Source organism: Prunus mume, linkage group LG1, assembly GCF_029339155.1.
Source record: "Prunus mume cultivar Tortuosa linkage group LG1, ASM2933915v1, whole genome shotgun sequence".
In the NCBI taxonomy this organism is placed as follows: Eukaryota; Viridiplantae; Streptophyta; class Magnoliopsida; order Rosales; family Rosaceae; genus Prunus; species Prunus mume.
The window spans coordinates 2,450,379-2,464,806 of record NC_142698.1 but is presented as its reverse complement, the minus strand read 5'-3'; the positions used below and the strand labels follow the sequence as shown (position 1 = coordinate 2,464,806).

The window sequence follows — 14,428 nt, the reverse complement described above, 5'->3', positions numbered from 1 at the left end:
TATGTCATCTACATAATAAATGTCGTGCTTTTGGAAATATAGATGTAATAGAATTCATGAGTGCCAACTCTCGATCGATGACAATAACATCAGGAAGACAATTATCATCCAACAAACTCCTCAATGCAATCAAAGTCCATATGTAATTGTCTTCCTTCTCGGCATTCATATGCACATACGCAACAGAGAATGTCATATTAGTAAATGTCACCCCCACAATTTGCAATAGTGGGAAACGATACGTATTAGTCTTATAAGTGCAATCCATCATAAGTACATGTGGAAATGCACGCAAAATCTCAATATTAATAAGGTGTGTCCAAAACAGGTTAGTTACAATATCACCAAATGTCCTATGCCACTCAATATAATTGTGTTCAGATAACTTAGTAAGCAATTGTTGCATTTAGGTTGTCTCAACAAATTCTTTAGTTCTATTTCGGATCCTAGCATTGTATATTGTCTTCATAGTTGAAACATTCATTGCATCTCTATCTTTAGGGTGACCAAAATATCTCTAAGGTTTCACCAAACTCTTAGACATGTCCACCAACAAGACATTCTCCTCTTTAGAAAGTCGCCCCACAAATGAATGACCTTAAAGATACTCTAAAATAGGATGGTTGTGTATTCCACAGACCACCTCCAACTTCCAATCATCCCCATCACCAATATTGACACCTTTTAACAAGAATGGGCATCCACATTTCTTGGTACCAGTGTCCGTAGCACATTTTTTCATATCACTATTTGCATCCGACTTTATATTAATTGTCTCACTAGACTTGCAAGACTTATAGTTACCGCTCCTCTCACAAGCAAGTATTACTCGAGGTCTCCTCTTGCCCTCACCTCCATAATCAGACCTTTTAATTACAATGACAATATTAATCAGTTTTCCTTGTACACGAGCCCATATAAGTAATGCATCTCTACCATTGAATATTTACACTTAAAACTTATATTATTTAAAGATAAAATTTGAATCATTAATGCCACGTTAATGATATTATAAAAGATTTTAGACACACAAAAAACTCAAAATAATTACCAAATAAGTTGTGAATTGATCACTATAGTCCATTACACATTATGTTCCCACATTGTTGCCTTTAGTAGGGGCGTCACCTTGTTTTTGTTCCTTCAATGGGAGTAAGATCAAAATAGCTTACATTAAATTTGTGGTCAACAATAAGTTACTGAAAAAATAAATAAATTTTAGTTCGTTGCCACTAAAACGTAGATAAAATTTCGGTAATAAACCATTGAACAATGTTCCATGTTACGGTGGATCTCCACCGCATATTAAGCTCATGACCGGTCAAACACAACCGAAATAGGTGCAACTTTTCGGTGGCATCCTACCGAATTTACCTATTGTGTTCGGTACTAATGTGCTGAGCGCAACCAGCTACCATAATAAAATACTAAACTTGCAAAACACCAAAAAAACTCATACCTCATTTGAAGCCTCTCTAACTTCAATCTCATCCCTCATGAATAAATACAAGATATTTTTTCATCAATATAAACGTATAAATCTCGTTAGAGTTGTAGGAATATGATGGTTTGATAAAAAAAAGTCAAACTAGGGTTGTAGGAACATATATGGGTGTAGTGAGCAATTTTAATTTTAGTTTTAAATTTTTTTGTCGTTAACGGTAATTATATGCAAGGATAAAATAGGTTATTCATGTTTAAAATTAGTATATGGTGCAAAGAGCAAATAATGGGGTGCCAATAAAATCTCCCTAATCAAAATTGAAAATGGGAAAAAATTACCAACCTGAAAAAAAAAAAAAAAAAAGGCTATTTTCGTTTGTGCATGCAGGTGCATGCTTGTGGCTGAGGTGTTGTCAAGTTGGGTGTTGTCGAAGAAAAAAATATTATAATGATTAAGACATTATTCTTTATTTTATTATTAAGTTATGATTTCAAGACTATTGGTTTGTAATATTTTATTGTTGTTTTTATTATTAAGTTATGATTTCAAGACAAATTGGTTTGTATTATTAATTATGTTATGTGAAAACTTATTATATTTATGTTGTGATTGCTGGAAACTTAGTATTGAGTTTTATTATTAAGTTATGATTTCGAGACTATTGGTTTGTACTATTTTATTGTTGTTTTTATTATTAAGTTATAATTTCGAGACAAATTGGTTTGTATTATTAATTATGTTTTGTGAAAACTTATTATATTGAGGAATGCTAGCAACCTTGTCTCTAACCTTCTTCTTTGGACCTTCTCTCTTTTTTGCTTGACATGTGTTATTATCCTTACACTTAAAACAATGTCATTAATATATTATACAAGTTAACTTTTATTTTCCAAGTTTACCCTTATTAAAGTATTCAATTTATCCAAAAAAAATTCACAACTTTTTTCCCATCTTATTAATTTTTTTTTTAAACGTTAATTATTTTTTAAAGAAAATGTCTGGTTTTTTCAAAAAGAGGAAATATCTCTTTTTTTAAAAACACAAAGGACTTTTTTTTTCTATCTAAACCCTTTGTTTTTTTTAAAAGGACATTTCCTCTTAAAAGTAGATATTTTCTTTTTTAAAAAAAATAATTGATGATTGATGTTAGAAAAAAATTAATAAAATGGTAAGAAAGTTGTGAATTTTTTTTGGATAAATTGAATACATTTAATGAGGGTAAACTTGGAAAGCAAAAGTCAGCTTTTATAATACATTAATGACATTGTTTTAAGTGTAAGGAGAATGACACATGTCAAGCAAAAAGAGGAGAAGGTCCAAAGGAGAATGTTAGAGAGAAGGTTGCTAGCATTCCTCTATTATATTTATGGTGTGATTGCTGAAGACTTAGTATTGATTGCTGGAGACTTATTTACTTATCCGGGGGAATCCAGCCCTTGAAACTAGTTTAGTTGAGTTATAAAAGATGATACTAGTGCATTGTACTATCCATAGGGGACTCAAGTAAGAAATGTGACCCAAAATGCTTCTTGTTTTTTTACAAAGGAGTTCCAATGGTCGACGAAGTTGAGGAAATAGGCTGGATAACGTAAAGCTTATCTCCTTCATGAGGTAAGGGATTGCTGCTTCCACATTTGTCTCCACTTGGTCAAATGCGTCCTGCCTTGAACGAAGATGAACAGAGACTCCTTGGGACGTCAACCAACAACTCGCTTCACTCGCCTGTCAGACCTATTTGTCTACTTTTCTTTCCATCTTATGAACTATCGCTCGACTCCCGTAGGGGGGTCTCACTTCCCAGTTCTAAGTCTCCAGCAATCACAACATAAATGTAATAAGTTTTCACATAATATAATTAATAACACAAACCAATTTGTCTCGAAATCATAACTTAAATTGGGCACTGTTTTTCTAGAACTTGTCACATTAATTGATAGAGGCAGTCTAACACGAAAGGGGAAAATTAAACAAATATGATAAGTGAGTTACCAGACTATCTCTTTTTGTTATAGAACCTTTTTTTGTCTCCCTCCAATAACTGTTGGACAGTGAAATCTCTCAATCTATTTAAACTCGCATTCACTCCCGATTTCAACACTCTCAACTTACCACACATACAACAAAAATCTTCTCTCATCTTTTCTTTACTTTTTTACTTAGCTTCACCTTCTATGAATCAAAATATTCCATATCTTGATCAATAATTGGGCATTATTTTTTCCGAAGCTGTCGCATTAATTGATAGAGGTGGTCCAACCCAAAAGAGGAAAACTAAATAAATAAGTGAGTTATCTGACTATCTCTTTTTGTTCTAGAATCATTTTTTGTCTCCCTCCGATAACTGTTGAATAGTAAAAGCTCTCCATCTATTTAAACTCTCATTCCCTCCCGATTTCAACATTCTCAACTTGCCTCAAATACAACAAAAACCTTCTCTCATCTTTTTCTTCACTTCTTTACTCAGTTTCTCCCTCTATGGATCAAAATATTTCATATCTTGATCAAATATTAGGCACTATTTTTCCAAAACCTGTCACATTAATTGACAGAGATAGTTTAACCCAAAAGAGGAAAACTAAACAAATATGCTAAGTGAGTTACCTAACTATCTCTTTTTGTTATAGAACCCTTTTTTGTCTCCCTCCAATAATTGTTGGACAGTGAAAGCTCTCCATCTACTTAAACTTTCATTGCCTCTCAATTTCAGCATTCTCAACTTACCTCACATACAACAACTGTAGCTTTGTAAATGTCATCCACGCTTCACTAGAAATAGATTAACCCACCTCTGCAACTAACCCTCTATATAAACTTCTATTCCCTTACACCCCGAATCTCAACTTTTCTTTACTCAGTTCTCATCTCTTCTTTTTATCTCCATACAACTCTCAGCTTCTCATATTTTCTTCTTACCTCCATACAACAAAATATTCTAGTTTTCTTTACTCAGCTTTTCATCTCTTCTTCACTGCTTCTCCCTCAATGGAACCAAATATTCCACACTTTCATCAAATATTGGGCACCACTTTTACAGAACATCAGATGTTAATTGATAGGCCTGGTCCAAAAGATTCAAGACTAGCAAGGCTAAGAAACACCTACACATCTTGGCAAAACGTCACAAATGCATGTAACAAGCTTGTGCTCACAAGAGAAAAAGGTATGATATCAAACTGGTTGAGGGCAAAAAAAAAATCAAATGGTTCCTCATCAAGGAATCCAGAGCCCAATCTTTTTCAAGAAGTTAATCAAGCCTTCGCCCAGACTCACACGAGATTCACAGAAGCCATAAGGTTCTTTATACTAGGACATGAACTTCCCCTCATTGTATGGAACGTTTGTGATGTTGATAATTTGATGATGTTGTGGTCCATGTATCAAGATAAGCACTTACAAATTTTGGCGAGGCTGGCTCATGAGTTCGAATGGACAAACAAAGTAGTATACACCAAGCAGAAATTCTTAGTGACAATAAAGGAGGAGTTGGCTCCACATGGGTTCATGATCGAAGTATTAAAAGACAAAGACATCAAAGGGTTCATTAATAAAGACAAAGCCAAAATTTATAAGCACCCATCCATATACATGGACCACAGCTTCACCAGCATAATCTCTTGGCCGAGCAGGATCTCAAGGTCGAAGAGCTGAAAGACAAAGACAGAAAATTGTTAGTAATAAAAAAAAGATAGTTAGGTAGTTACTTAGCATATTTGTTTTAGTCTTTCTTTATCTGGACAGAAACTGAAAAAAAAGGTTGTTTTTGTTTTTCAGGTGCATGCGTGGGCGAGGTGGTGGAAGAAAAATATATTATAATAATTAAGACATTATTATTTGGTTTATTATTAAGTTATCATTTCAAGACTATTGGTTTGTAATATTTTATTGTTACTTTTATTTTTAAGCTATGATTTTTAGACAAACTGCTTTGTATTATTAATTAGGTTATGTAAAAACTTAATGTATTTATGTTGTGATTGCGGGACACTTACTATTACTTACGACTTATATTTGTTGGAGTATACACCAAAAATATTGGATGCATACAGGTGGGGGTGCCTCATGAGTTGTGAGCCGGATTTCATCAAAATGTTACCTAGGCCTAGCTGAGTAAAAAAGTGAAGAAGACACTCACTTATTTGGTTAGTTTTCCTCTTTTAGGTTGGACCGCCTCTATCAATTAATGTGACAGGTTCGAGAAAAACAGTGCCCAATTATTAATCAAGACATGAAATATTTTGATCCATCGAGGCAAAAGCTAAGTAAAAAAGTGAAGAAAAGATGAGATAAGGTTTTTGTTGTATGTAAGGTAAGTTGACAGTGTTGAAATCGGTAGGGAATGAGAGTTTAAATAGATGAAGAGCTTTCGTTGTCTGACAGTTGTCGGAAGGAGACAAAAAAAGGTTCTAGAACAAAAAGAGATAGTGATGTAACTCACTTATTTGTTTAGTTTTTCTCTTTCGGGTTGGTTCGCCTCTATCAATTAATGTGACATGTTCGGGAAAAACAGTGCTCAATTGATCAATATATGAAATATTTTGATCTATAGAGGGTGAAGTTGAGTAAAAAAGTGAAGAAAAGATGAGAGAAGGTTTTTGTTGTATGTGAGGTAAGTTGAGAGTTTTGAAATTGGGAGGGAATGAGATTTTAAATAGATGGAGAACTTTCACTTTCCAACAATTGTCAGCGGGAGACAAAAAAGGATTCTAGAACAAAAAAAGATAGTCATGTAACTTACTTATTTGTTTAGTTTTCCTCTTTCGAGTTAGACCACCTCTATCTATTAATGTGATGTATTCGGAAAAAATAGTGCCTGATTATTGATCAAGATATGAAATATTTTTACCCATGGGGAGAGAAGCTGAGTAAACAAAGTGAAAAAAAGATAAGAGAAGTTTGAGGTAAGTTGATAGTGTTGAAATCGAGTAGGGAATGAGAGTTTAAATAGTTGGAGAGCTCTCATTATCTAACAGTTGTCGGAGGGAGACAAAAAAGGGTTATAGAACGAAAAGTAATAGTCAGGTAACTCACTTATTTGTTTAGGTTTCCTCTTTCGGGTTGGACCACCTCTATCCATTAATATGACAGGTTCGAAAAAACAATGCCCAATTATTGATCAAAATATGAAATATTTTGATCCATTGGGGGAGAAGCTAAGTAAAAAAGTGAAGAACAGATGAGAGAAGGTTTTTGTTGTATGTGAGGTAAGTTGAGAGTGTTGAAATAGAGAGGGAATGAGAGTTTTAATAGATGGAGAGCTTTCACTGTCCAACAGTTGTCGGAGGGTGATAAAAAAAGGGTTCTAGAACAAAAAGAGATAGTCAGGTAACTCGCTTAACATATTTGTTTAGTTTTCCTCTTCGGGTTAGACCATCTCTATCAGTTAATGTGGCAAGTTCTTGAAAAACAGTGGCCAATAATTGATCAAGATATGAAATATTTTGATCCATGGAGGGAGAAGCTGAGTAAAAAAGTGAAGAAAAGATGAGGGAAGGTTTTTGTTGTATGTGAGGTAAGTTGAGAATATTGAAATCGGGAGGGAATGAGAATTTAAATAAATGGCGAGGTTTCACTGTCCAACAGTCGTCGGAGGGGGACAAAAAAATGTTCTCGAACAAAAAGAGATAGTCATGTAACTCACATAGCATATTTGTTTAGTTTTCTTTTTTTGGGTCAGCAACTAAGAAAAGGATCACCGAATCCGGTAATAATCTTGTGCTCAAAAGAAATGAGAGGAACAATATCAAACCTGTTAAGCATTAGATTATTACGGGCTTTAGTGACCTTTTTCTCAGGAACAATATCAGACATATTTCAAGGCATATGGAAACCTCATACTACCTATGAATCGGATGGAGTTGTGGGATAAAACTAATATGCCACCATGTGTGCCTCCTTCAACCTCCAAATAGCCTAGAAGGCTAAGAAAGGCTAGAAGGAATGAAGCAGGTGAGTGCAGCAAGAAGGCCAATGTTGTTACAAAAGTTCAAGACTCACTGAGGTGTGGCCAATGTGGAAGAAAAGGCCACAATAAAAGGACTTGTCATAGGAATTTCTCCCCAAAAACAAAAATAAAAAAGAGGAAGGCTGAGGATGAACATTTGTTGATTTTATTAATGTTAATGTTTTTGGAATATGATGCAACAAACAATTTATTATTTTTTGCCTCATCCCAGCAAACTACTCAAACAAGTGAAACTGGTCCCAGTACAACAAAAAGGCAAGCTAAGCCTACAAGATCTGTGTAGAAAGGAAAATGGAAGAGAAAGGCCACCATTGCAGCTGGAGGTTCAAATGTACCACGAAGTGATTCAGCTGCTCCATCCTCAACATTTGCCCCTCCTTCGAGTGGATCTGCCTCTCTTGCGACTAGATCTGCCCCTCCTGCATTAACTGAAGCTTCAACTAACAATTCTTATTTATTAAGGAAACTACCTATGGTAGTGGAAGCATAAGACTTGAGCAAGGAATGATGATGGTCTTGCACACTTGTCTGTGTTGGTTCGGTTATTTTGTTATCACAAGACAGTTTTACCTTTATTAGCTGGTTGAATTAGGTTATTATGTTATTTTGGAAGACAAGTTGCCTTATTTTGGAAAGACATCAGACAACTTGTGATATTTTGTAAGACATGTTCTGTTTTTTTGGAAAACAGGTTATGTTATTTTGGAAGGTTGTAAATGTTATTATGTGGCCTATTTTGTTGTAATGCTTCAAGTGGATATGTTATTATGTGGCCTATTTTTGTTGTAATGCTGCAAGTGGAAATGAATTTGTTCATATGTTGTATAAACAAGTTGTTGGAATGAACAAGTTATTGCATTATCAAAATGTCACATTGTATGTAGATTGCATAGCCATCATGCTCATTCCCATTACATAACCAAAATGCAAAATGTTCATTCCCATTACATAACCAAAAACACGCTGTTTTCTATACAAAGGGCACAGTGCAGACACTAACTTAAAGCACACTACATTACACCACAAGCACAGTACTTCCCATATCAAAAGCATAGTGCATCCCTAAAACACCCCATTTCATGCCAGTTCCAAAGTCTTCAGCTTCAGTCCATTCGATCCACCATTCCCTCCGAAGAAGAACATTTCAATAACCATCCACAACACCACCAATGCTGCCCAAAGAACCTTCTCTCTGCTTTTAGCCTTTGCTAGTGAATTCTCCAACTTATCCCGCGATTTTAACAACCTCGGAATCACAACTTTAGACATTTTACACATTTCCACATCATACAAAACCCAGAAATCACAACCTCCTTTACCCTGCACAAAATTGCACCTGCTACAACTCAAAATCTAATATTTTGCACCAAATTCAGTTTTTCACCTTTGCACACACAGCGAATCGCCTCCCATGATTCGAAATTGTCCACGAGGTTTGGATTGTCGCATTCTTACCACACCAACACATCATCGTCTTATGCTCCATTTCTCCTTTGTTTTCTAGGTTAAGGAGCCAATACACTTGAATACGCTTTTTGGGTGGCTCACTTCTTCGAAATCGTAGATCTGAGCTCTCAGTTATGGAGATTTAGGATTTAGGTTAAACTGAGGTTGAGGATAAATTTGGGGCTTTTTCTTCTATCTCTAGCTTTGGCAACACATGCCCAATTTGGGCGCGATTTTCAGTTTTTTGTTTGTTTTTGGAATTGTTGAAACCCAAAAGCGCCCTCAAGCATGCGCGAATGGTCAAAGCGTTAGTAAGGTGGGTCCCACAAAGTGCAGTCGACATTTAACACTTGGTATCTGGTCAACTAACCGAAGGATGAAATTGGACGATGTTGAAAACGTAAGGACGTAAATTGATAAAATTAATACTAAGGGGTCCAATTTAAGAATGACCCTAAACCAGTCGGGTGTCTTTTATCATTAGCCCTTAAATTTATTTCTTTTCCAGATGTTCATGTGAACCTCGCATGACATGATGTGCCTAGTGTCATAGTATGTCGGGTTCCCTTAGAGCAACTCCACCATTTGTCCTTAGCCATGGCAGGGGAGCTAGGGCAGCCACTATTCACGTGAATAGTGGTTGCCCTTGCAAAATCAGAATTTTGTGTTTCCACCCATTGCCCTAGCTAAAGGCAGTTACTATTCATTTTTTTGTTTTATTCACAATTTTATTTACCTCAATAATTAATTTGGATAATATTTTCGGATAAGATTTACGGGTTCCTACGTGTTAAGACTATTCATAATCGGATAAAATTTCGAGATAAGATTTTTTTGTTCAAATTTCGGATGAATTTCAAAATTCAAATTTCAGATAAATTTTTGGGTTCAAATTTCGAATGAATTTCAAAATTCAAATTTTGGATGAATTTCAAAAATCAAATTTCAGATACATTTGGATTCAAATTTCAGATAAGATTTTCATCCAATCAAATCAAGCCACGTGGCATCTTTATCTTGCCAAATTTTTCTATAAAACCAAAGGCTCACCTCATACCTCTCACACCACATCTTTCAATATTTTCATTTCTTAGAGTTTAGAATTCATACTCCATTCATTCTCAATGGAAGAATATAGGAGATGCTTGGAGAGGCATGAGAAAGAAAGAAAGGAGAGAAACCGTAGAGCCGATGAAATCAATGAGTTGCAGAGGCAAGTTGATGAACAAGTTCTCATAGCAGTGGCAATGGAAGAGGAAGAGAACCAAGGTCGCCGCCGTGGTTCACAAGTCGGCCGTCGCCGGAATGTGGACAGACATAGGCATTCTCGGGGTAAGAATCTTTTGGAAGATTATTTTATCCCAACTGCTTTGTACTCGATGTTGATTTTCGAAGGCGATTTAGAATGCAACCCCACTTGTTCAATAAAATCATGCATGACATTTGCAATTATGATGCATACTTTGTTCAAAGTGTGACGCCATCGGGTTTTGGGCCTTCTTCCGAGCAAAGCTTACATTTATTATCGCATGTTGGCGTATGGAGCATCTATTGATCAGTGGATGAGGTTGCCGAATGAGAAGTCCACTACGTTGGAGGCTTTGGTAAGATTTTGTGATGCGGTTGAAAATCATACACTAGGGACTACTGCGTAGACCTACTCCGGGACCTCAACGACTTCTACAAAAAGCCGAAGCTCGAGGATTTCGGGAATGATTGGTAGCATCGATTGCATGCATTGACAATGGAAGAATTGCCCAACTGGCAAGGTGATTACGAAATAGGAAAGGCACAAAAAGTATCATCCCGAAGCCGTTGCTAGCTTCGACACATGGGTTTGGCATGCTTTCTTTGGAGTTGCGGAGCCCAAAATGACCTCAACGTCTGGGTCAATCTCGGTCTTCAACGATGTTTTGAGCGCCAAGGCCAATATTACCTATGAAGTCAACAATACAGTCTACCGGACGGTATTATCTAGCTGATGGTATCTACAAGGTGGACCACATTTGTCAAATCCATTCCGAATCCCCGATCCCATAAGCAAAAATTATTTGCTACTTATCAAGAAGGATACAGGAAAGATGTCGAAAGGTGTTTTGGCATCCTTCAAGCTCGATGGTTGATTGTTCGAGGTGCGGCCCGTATGTTTGATGAGGAGATCCTCCGGAGCATTATGATGACTTGCATCATCCTCCATAATATGATTGTGGAGGATGAGTACGATTATGATCTTTGGAGAGGTCTATGAACTGATCCAATAAACACGGCCTTGACCGGTTATGAAAGGCCCATGGGGCCAAATGGAGAACCGTTTGAGCGGAACCGTTGGTGAGAACAATCGTATGATGACCGGATGATAGATCGATATCTGAGATGCAATCTTCGTATATTCATGAAAGCCGTCAACTTGACTTGATAGAGCATTTATGGACGTTGAAAGGAATGAAGATGAATGATGGAGCATAGATGCTTTGGTTATGTTTTAGGCCTTATGTTTTGGTTGTGTTGTTTAGTATTGCTTATGGTTTGGTTGTGTTGTTTTTTATTTATTATTGTGCCTTGTTTGTAGTTTTTGTTTTGATTTTAATTATGTTTTGTTTGATGTATGGAATATGTTGAATAAAATTGTCTTTTATTGAAGGCTTTGTTTATTAAATAAAGAAATCCAATACAAGTCATTAAGAATTACTACTACTAAAATAAAAAATATGAAGTACACCAACTTTAATAGAAAACAAGAAAAATAAAAATACATAAAAGGTATGCCAACTAATTTAATGGTTTTGATCATTTAACCAATCCGTGTTGCTAGGCCCATCATCCTGGAAAAGTCTTCTTCTCATAACATCCCTTCGTTCTAGCTTCCAATATTGTTTTGTATCAGGGACATATGGCTTGTATCCATCGCCATAGTTTCCGATCCGTCTTCTCCATATCTTTTTTGCGCAAATACTCCTTTTCTCGTGCACACTCGGCTTGAATTGCCACCTCCATATCTTGGCGTTTTGCTCCATTTCAATTCTTATGCCGTTTTGCCTTGCAATTTCTCCAAAAATTTTGAATTTTGAATGCTTGAATTACCGTTTTCTTTGCCTTCGCAGCCTTTCGCCAATGGGCCTCGGTTCCTTTTGGATGGGTGAGTCTTCACTCATAGGGGAATCGAGAGGTGAATCCGATGTCGTTGCATCACGGAGAGGCGTCTGCGTTTAACACAACGTCGGGACCCATGGGAATAATATTGACGCGTTTACAATATTTCACCACCTCCCAACATTCATGATGGGTGAATTTTTTTGCCACCCCCGGTTGCACCGAACCACATCTGTGCTTGAATGAGCTATTTAACAAAAAAATGGAAATGCAATAACTATTTAAAATATATTGGATATGCAAGTAACAAAATAAAAATAATGGAAATGCAATTAACCTTACAAATAAATTGGAAGTGCAAGAAATATGAAGAAACAATTGGAAATGCAATAAATATTAACAACATATTGAAAATGCAAGAAATATTAACAAAATATTTGAAATGCAAGAAATATTAACAACATATTGAAAATGCAAGAAATATTAACAAAATATTTAAAATGCAAGAAATATTAACAAAATATTTGAAATGCAAGAAATATTAACAAAATATTGACAATGCAATAAATATTAACAACATATATATATTAGGACATTAAACTTAATAAAACGAAAATTACAAAATACTTACCTCGTTAGTACGATTTTCCCCACTTCTATACAAGTTCATCGCTTTTGCCAAGGCATCTCTCCATTTTGCCATCTCTTTGTTGAGAAGTTTCCACCTACTCGACAATGCCATTTCCGAGGCGAGTTCGAATTTTTATAAAATTGGCATGAATTTTTTCCACATATGGAAAAATTTCATCTCATTACTGTCAAGGACAATGACAAACTCGAGCCAAGCCTCACACAAAGAAACATCTTCCATGGTGCTCCACGCCTCCGGTTTCAATAGAAGAAGCCATAAAAATAAAAAATAAAATTACAAGTGAAAGAGATGAAAATGTTGAGTGAAGAGTGAAAAAAATGTTGAGTAATTGTAGAAGTAGAATAAAATGTATGAGAATTGGTGTTGAAAGTGAAGGGTATTTATAGGTATTTATAGGAAAAAAATCAGAATTTTTTAGTATTTTTTAAAAAATTTGATTTTTTCATAATTTTATTGTCAAAAATCGTAGTAGTTGGATGAACATTTGGAATCAAATCGGGAGGCGTCTGCGTGTCTTCCACCCGTTAAATTGGCGTCGCGGCGTCGTTCAAATTTTTCGCGTTGGCGGCGTCGTTGCGAATGCATTGAATGCACTACACCGACGTCGATGACGTCACCCCCCACCGCGTTTTGGACCTAGGGCGGAAGTTGCCCGTAGGCGGGTTGGTGGGTCCCACACCCCGGGCCTGGGCTTTTCCGCTAGAACGAGTTTCCCTGTTGCAAAGTTATCAAATATTGAAGGGCAAACAACTTTTGGACTTGACTAAAATTGAAGGGCAAACAACTTGTATTAAATAAGACTGGTATACACCCTGTTGCAAAGTTATCAAATATAACTGCTAAAGGCACGAGGTAGGGAAGAACATTTAGGACATGAAGAATAGTAAATATTCCTTCTTCTTTTTCGGCGTACTAGGAAGAGCCTCAGAGGGTTTTCCTTTAACATTACGGAAAAGGAATTAAAACAGAGATTTGTGGCACTATGAAATGAGTAGGTAAAAATACAACATCTATGAGTCAAGCTCTAAGGGCTTGAAGTATTTGCCATCAATGAGATAAGTGCCAATTGAAAGCCGTACTGCCCACACATCCTTAGGCTTTCTTGACACAATTCTGCACCACCAAACAAACCAAGTCACACAAAACACACACACAATTAGTCGTACTTAACAATATTAATGCAAATTATTTAAACAAGGGATTCGGAAAGTGTACCTTCCAACATCACCGGGTTTGACCAAGCCGGAGTTGACCCTGAGGCATGGAACCGATGCCGCGGTTTTTATCATTCTTGGAGCCTCAACTACGATGATAGGAGAGCCTATCTCAAGCTTGGATTTCCTCCCCGCCGATCCGGCCCCTGCTGCCGGTGGCTCTGTCGATGCACATTTGACGCTCACTGCATTTGGACTTCGTCTGTAGGTGTTTGAGGTGTTGAATTGAAGGCTTGAATTGTCACGGAGCTTGGAGCATGTACTTGCAGTTGTGGAAGACAAGGATAATGCCATTATGGTCTCTTTGTCTAATATTTGATATTATGGGGATAATATTTATGTGGCTCTCTCTCTCTCTCTCTCTCTCTCTCTCTCTGTATATATACCACTACTATTCAACCACATGTAAATCTACATGACCAAGATATAATAAAAGTTAGAGTAAAAAAGCAAACCTACGCAAACAAACAAGCGTAACATAATGGATCTGACCCCGAAAAAAAAATATAAATAAAAAAATAAATAAAGCATAATGAAAAATGCACGTTGGTAGAAATCTTCTCTTGAGTTTCACTTATTCTGGAAACGTTGTACCCTCTCCTCGTATTTCGATAAGAAAC

At 36.2% G+C, this 14,428-nt stretch overlaps 1 protein-coding gene across 1 annotated transcript; it reads right to left on the bottom strand.

The window, feature by feature from the left end:
- Positions 1–13,353: 13,353 nt before the first annotated feature.
- LOC148920682 (protein CHLORORESPIRATORY REDUCTION 42, chloroplastic-like) lies at positions 13,354–14,142 on the bottom strand. Its single transcript, XM_089043833.1, has 2 exons — positions 13,810–14,142; positions 13,354–13,707 (listed from the first exon to the last, which is right to left on the bottom strand). Exons 1-2 carry the CDS (start codon positions 14,100–14,102, stop codon positions 13,605–13,607), a joined length of 396 nt encoding a protein of 131 aa, XP_088899959.1. The 5' UTR covers positions 14,103–14,142; the 3' UTR covers positions 13,354–13,604.
- Between the last annotated feature and the right edge of the window lie 286 nt (positions 14,143–14,428).

Coding starts and splice junctions, on each gene's coding strand:
- LOC148920682 (XM_089043833.1), bottom strand. CDS start 14,102: ATGGCATTATCCTTGTCTTCCACAACTGCAAGTACATGCTCCAAGCTC. Junction 13,708..13,809: donor AAACCCGGTGATGTTGGAAG/GTACACTTTCCG, acceptor TTGGTGGTGCAG/AATTGTGTCAAGAAAGCCTA.